The sequence below is a fragment of the Pristiophorus japonicus genome, chromosome 14 (genome assembly GCF_044704955.1).
Source record: "Pristiophorus japonicus isolate sPriJap1 chromosome 14, sPriJap1.hap1, whole genome shotgun sequence".
Classification (NCBI taxonomy): Eukaryota; Metazoa; Chordata; class Chondrichthyes; family Pristiophoridae; genus Pristiophorus; species Pristiophorus japonicus.
The window spans coordinates 103,725,137-103,731,680 of NC_091990.1; the positions used below are offsets into that span (position 1 = coordinate 103,725,137).

Consider the following 6,544-nt stretch of genomic DNA (forward strand, 5'->3'; position numbering starts at 1 on the left):
TTTATATAGCGCCTTTAACGTAGTGAAACGTCCCAAGGCGCTTCACAGGAGTATTATACAACACAAAAATTGACACCGAGCCACATAAGGAGAAATTAGTATAGGTGACCAAAAGCTTGGTCAAAGAGGTAGGTTTTAAGGAGTGTCTTGAAGGAGGGAAGAAAGGTAGAGAGGTTTAGGCAGGGACTTCCAGAGCTTAGGGCCTAGGCAACAAGATGTTGAGCGATTATAATCAGGGATGCTCAAGAGGGCAGAATTGGAGGAGCGCTGACATCTGGGGAGGGGGGGGGGGTTGTATGTGAGGCTGGAGGAGATTGCAGAGATGGGGGGGTGGGCGGGGGGGGCGTGAGGCCCTGGAGGGATTTGTAAACAAGGATGAGAATTTTGAAGTCGAGGCGTTGCTTAATCAGGAACCAATGTAGGTCAGTGAGCACAGGGGGTGATGGGTGAACGGGACTAAAGGCAATAATGCTGGATGATTTTAACGAGCATAAGATAGACTAAAATAAAGATAATGCAAGTGGCCAAAGAGGGGAGCGCAGTTTAGAATATGTCCAAGGTCATATATCTGCTTATATATCATATAAGCAGATATATCTGCTTTCCAGATCAGTCGGAACTGCTCAATGAAGACAGACCAGGTCCATCCAGTTCACCTCCTGCCATCCCGGTAGTCGTACGATACGATAATGGACACCTTGACTAATCACAGCAATCAATCTCTCTCAATAACAGAGCAAAACACACGTGTGACTCCTTTTTAAACTCGAGGTGGATACAACACCACACCCTAGTGACCTGCACCATAGGCTTGCATTTGTATAGCACTTCCATATCCTCAGGGCACCCCAAAGTTCTTCACAGCCAATAAATTACTTTGAAATGTCACCACTGTCTGTAGGCAGACATGGCAGCCAATTTCTGCACAGCAAAGACCCATAAACAGCAATGAGATAAATGACCAAATAATGTGTGTTGGAGGGGGGAGGGGGATCAGTGTTTGCTGTGGGGGGGGGGGGGGTCAGTGTTTGGTTTGGTGGGGGGTGGGTCAGTGTTTGTTTGCTGTGGGGTGGGGGGGGGGTCAGTGTTTGCTGGGGGGATGGAAGGGGTCAGTGTTTGCTGTGGGGGGGGGGGTCAGTGTTTGCTGTGTGGGGGGGTCAGTGTTTGCTGTGTGGGGGCAGGGGGGGGCAGTGTTTGCTGTGTGGGGGCAGGGGGGGGTCAGTGTTTGCTGTGTGGGGGCGGGGGGGTCAGTGTTTGCTGTGTGGGGGCGGGGGTCAGTGTTTGCTGTGGGGGGGGGTCAATGTTTACTGTGGGGGAGGGGTCAGTGCTTGCTGTGGGGTGGGGGGGGCTCAGTGTTTGCTGTGGGGGGGGCTCAGTGTTTGCTGTGGGGGGGGGATCAGCGTTTGCTGTGGGGGGTCTTCGGTTTATCGCCTCTTCCGAAAGAAGGCGCCTCAGCAATGCAGCTCTCCCTCCGTACTGTACTGGAGTGCCAAACTCTACTCCATGCTGGATCCATGACCGGTGACTGTGAGGTGGGCGTGCTGCTGAACCAAAGTGAAGGGCGGCGAAGAGGAGACAGCAGAGGATCTGATCACACTGCTTCAATCCTCCATAAATATGCAAGTTGTGCTGATCTATGGAGCGTAAGCCCCTTTGTCCAAGAAAGGACAGGATGTTTAACCGGGTAATTGTAGACCAGTTAGTCTGACTCTGTTGTGGGCAATCTCTTGGAATTCATAATTGGGGACAAAATAGTTTGCATTTGGAAATGCATTGTGAGATTTATTAGAATTGTTCCTTCCAACCATTGAGTGTTCTCACTCCATCTGAATGATGTCAGCAGCTTTTGCACTGCATTCACATGCTGCCTATTTCTCTGTTTCCCTCCAGGCCTCGGTTCCAGTGCCGTGGACCAAATGCTCGATACAGAAAACAAACGGATGGCCGATAACTTGTCCAGCAAAGTGTCCCGGCTCAAATCGGTTTGTCACATCTTAATTTGCAACATTTTTAAGCCTCTCATCTCGGAATAATCAGTGACCTTAAAACGCTGGTCTTCCCTTGCACTCTGGTTTCCCTTCGTCTGCTATCGATTGGCCGGACTTGGTGATGCTGGTCAATGGAAGAAGGTGGATTTGTTGGGTAGAGCTCCCTCGAGAATAACTCAAACCCGTTTTTAAAATGCTGCAATAATCCTCAAGGACTTCATTAGTTTTAGTTGAGACGATTAATGGGAGCCTGGTGATGTGATGTTGCTGCAGATTTCCCTGCCTCTTCCAAAACCTGTGACAATCATTAATCATCACTTTGATTATGTTCGATCAGCAAATGATGAGTTTAGAGTATAACTAGTAACTAATGAAACTAGTATTTAACTGGAACAGGCACAGCCACACAATTAAGATTTCTGTCCATATTGTTTCTCGGGTATTCATTGCAATAATGATGAGATCCTGGGGAATCATTTAAAGATATGATTCCAAAACAACAGGATAGGTTCTAAGAGGTGCAACCTATCTGTTCCAGTCAAATGCAAGAAAGATTAAATCCACAGGGAGAGTTTAATGTGTTGGAGCAATAATAACAGCTTCTATTAATAAAGTGCCTTGACCATCGGAAAATGTTACAAGGCACGTCAGAGGATTGTGAAGAAACTGTTTGCAGAGGCAAGAGCAGAGATTAGAATAGGGAGATCAGAATCCTGGTCCATGTGGTGGGCTTGAAGGAGGACAGGGAGGTGGAGGGGTTTAGGGAGGAAATTCTAGGGAGCAGGGCCCTGTTGGTTTAAGGCATGGCTGCCAATGGTGGGATGAAGGAAGTGGGAGTTACACTCGAGGCCAGAGTCAGGGGAACAGGGAATTGGAGGGGGGACAGGTTGTCGAGGTTTCAGATGAAGATATGGAGGGTGGAAAGCTGACCAGGAAAGCATTGGAATAGTCGAGTCTGGGGGTGACAGTCATGGATGGAGGGTTTGAATGGCAAGTGGCCTGAGTTAGGGTCGTGGATATGGGCTTCGGGCGGGAAAGTGAAGTTGAGTTAGAAGATCAGCTATGATCTTGTTGAATGGCAGAGCAGGCTCGAGGGGCCGAATGGCAGACTCCTGCTCCAATGTCTTGAGTTCAGTGGCAGGCAGTGTTAGAGCTGGGGGTAGGCGGTTTGGTGATGGAGAGGATATGAGATTGAATAGCCAACAGTTCAACCTGAGATGGTGGCAGACGAGGGGGATGGAATCATTGAGCGGGTATAGAGTTGATGGTGGGGGCTGAAGATGATGGTTTTGGTTTTGCCAGGGTTACCAGTTAGAAGAAGTTAATATTGATGGAAGATTGGACGTTAGGCGAGCAGGCTGACAGCACTGAGGCAGCGAGTGGATCAAGAGTGTTCTTGTGGAAGCTGAGCCCAAGCCCGCAGGTAGGTGAGGAAGAGGGGTAGTGATGGATCTTTGGGGGCCTCCTGAGCTGACCGAATGGTGGGAAGTAAAGCCATTGCTCGAGATGCTCCAGCTATGATGGAATGCGTAAGAGGGCAGTCTCAAGTAGCTGGAGAACTGGAGGAGGATGGTTTGGTTAAAGGTGTTGAAAGCTGCAGAGAGGATGTGGAAGGATGCTCCACGGTCGCAGTCAGAGAATGATGGTTGTGACTTTCATTCGGTAAATGGGGCAACCATTTTACGCAAAACCCTACAGACAGTAAAAAGGAAGACTCGCATTTCTATAGCGCCTTTCACAACCTCAGGACATCCCAAACCATTTACAGCCAATGAAGTACTTTTGTACTGTTGTAAAGTAAATAGGTGAATGAGCAATGTATGTGTTTCTGCTGCTGTTGGTTGAGGACACCAGGACAACTCTGCTCTTCGAATAGCGGCTCTGGAATTTTCAACATCCACCTCGGAGATCAGACGGGGCCTCGATTTAATGTCTCATCTGAAAGACGGCCCCTCAGACAGTGCAGTGCTCCCTCGGTACTGCCCCTCCGACAGTGCGGCGCTCCCTTGGTACTGCCCCTCCGACAGTGCGGCGCTCCCTTGGTACTACCCCTCCGACAGTGCGGCGCTCCCTCGGTACTGCCCCTGTATGTCAGCCTAGATTTTGTGCTGAAGTCCTGCAGTGGGACTTGAACCCTCGACTGTCTGACTATGAAGAGTGCGAGTACTGAGTCACGGCTGACACCTGTTCTGTGTGCTGTAATTTGCAGTAATTGCAGATTTAGAACCTTGCGTTGTCATCCCCAGCAGTCTGTCTGTCAGTTGCTTTGTTTGTAACTTGTTAATTTAATCAATTCTCTGGTCAAACAGATTGCCCTGGATATTGATCAGGAAGCAGAGGATCAGAATAGGTATCTGGATGGCATGGTGAGTATACATTCTAAAGGGGAAGAAGCTCCATTTGTTTTCCTTAGCTATAGTTTAACATTGCGCTAAAATTGTGAAACCAATTCTGGAGGCCATCGTGCAGAGCATCACTGACACTGACGGCAGGGTGAAGGATCAGTGAGGGGTGAGAGCAGGCTCGGCTTGCAATGCCTGTCGATTGCAGATGGAAGGGTCTGGCGACAAGGGTACGGAGATCCACGATTTGGAGATCGTGGGAAAGTAGGAGTTGGGGTCGGAGATGGTGCAGTGGGTCTTGATTCAACAGTAAGGATGTAGGAGGGGTTGTGATAAAATAAATAACTCGGTAACTAGAGGGCATAAATTTAAGATCAAAAGGAGAGGCAAGATGTTTTTCCTGCGCATTAACAGCAAGGAATGTCTGACCAGAAACCGAATCCAGAACCGGCTTTAACAGTGAAGTGGATGAATATTTGTAGAAGCGTTTTCAAAGGGTCTGGGGGAAGCGCAGCGGAATGGGACTAAGGTGTTGGGTAGTTCTGTCTCCCTCTGTTCTGTAATATTCTGGGAGGGTACATGGAGCTCAGTAACAGCGAGAGAGGAAGGCGCGGAGCAGAGCAGAATATGGCAGTGTCGGTTACAAACCGAGCTGAAGGGGGTGAGCGAGGTCAGAGGCGAGAGGTGGCAGAGGGATTGTCTACCCAAGTTTCCCGTCTGGCCCAGGAGTGAGCGCTACAGACATGGGAGCATGGTTCCAAGCGAGACTTGGTTTGAATGAATTGGGTGTGACAAGTTGATCTTTTTAACCATAAAAGGCTTGTTTTGATTCGGTGCCAGGATACGGATTTTTCGAGTGTTACTGGACTTTTGACGGGAAGTGTGAAGAGGTTTTCCACGATGGTGAAATCGGGCAGAGACAACAAGAAGCTACTGTGTTACATGTCTGTCGGACTGGTCCTGCTCTTCTTCATCCTGTACTACCTGGTCACCAGGATGCAGACCTGAGCTGTTTACAATCGCACAAGGTGACCAGGAACTGATGCAGTGATCCGGGATACTCCGCCAGCTTCCTCTGGACACTGTCGCCAAAGCTGACTGCTCTCTCCTTTACTCCAAGGTTTATCCTTACAGCAGCTCAAGAGGTTCCCTTGATCAGCCTGGGAATCGATGACAAAGATGCACTTTATGGGAGCGGTGAGGGAATAGGATCTTGTATGACCTGACTATGCCTGTGCTGTGTCACACACGCTGGTGTACAGTACAAACAATGGACCAGTTGCGATATCCAGTGTGAGAGTTTTGCACAATGATAGGCCTGTGTTCAAGCCCCGATCTCTTCATTGCAGTAGCAGGATAAATCGGGACTCTGTCTCCCATCCAAACCCAACTCCCTTTCTTTGAAGGAAATTCTTTGCAGAACTACACCTTTATAATCATTAGAATTATTGGTTTCATGACATTTTCATTTTGCAAAGGATATTTTGTAATATTATTTCCCAGGGCAATGATAGCTTCCTGATTTAATAATCTTCTCGGAGTTAAAGCACTTCTTTTCCAAAATTCACTGATTCTCTTAACTTAGTCGTGAAGGATGAATATTATGTGGGTGTTTTTAAAGTATTTCCCTCAGAATAAATATTGATCGCCTAAATGGTTTAAAACTCTAATTGTGCGTCCTGTTTATTTTCCATCGGTCCTCTCCATCCTGCTGTGCTCTTACTGGTGGTGGGCACGCTGGCCCTGTCGGGACCCTTGTACCTAACCTACCCTCCCCCCTTTTCCCCAACCCTTATTCCCCCCCCCATCTCCTCTCCCCATTTCCCCCACCCCCACTGTGCGCAGTGACACGTGATAACCACACTGACCCTGTCGGATCCCTTGTACCTCATCCCCCCCCACCATCTCCTCCCTCTCCCTCTCTCCTCAGGGTTCAGATTGGGGTTGGGTGGTGGGGGGTGCTGTAGAGTTCAAGCTGCCCGTTTGTTATCGAGTCTTGCGGTACTCATCACTGGCTTGTGAATCAACAGTTCTGGTCTCGAGACGTTGCCTTGATCAGTTACACATCCCCGCTGGAAATGTCTCCAATAGATTCTCCCCTAAAAAGTCCTTCAAAACCACACAAGTAAATCAGATGAGAGACTTCCTATGAAATGGTTTATTCAACAGTGCAAGGAATTACAATGAACTATTCCTTTGACACAAGAGTTTAAT

The 6,544-nt window shown here is 48.5% G+C and overlaps 1 protein-coding gene across 3 annotated transcripts in view; it reads left to right on the forward strand.

The window, feature by feature from the left end:
* Positions 1-6,000, forward strand: part of bet1l (Bet1 golgi vesicular membrane trafficking protein-like) — a 33,845-nt gene extending 27,845 nt beyond the window's left edge. For all 3 annotated transcript variants that reach the window (XM_070898576.1, XM_070898577.1, XM_070898578.1), the window contains 3 exons: positions 1,891-1,982; positions 4,298-4,354; positions 5,171-6,000. In XM_070898576.1, coding sequence (XP_070754677.1) covers positions 1,891-1,982; positions 4,298-4,354; positions 5,171-5,338 — 317 coding nt within the window. In that variant the 3' untranslated portion in view covers positions 5,339-6,000. The remainder of the gene's footprint in view (positions 1-1,890; positions 1,983-4,297; positions 4,355-5,170) is intronic.
* Positions 6,001-6,544: the final 544 nt, after the last annotated feature.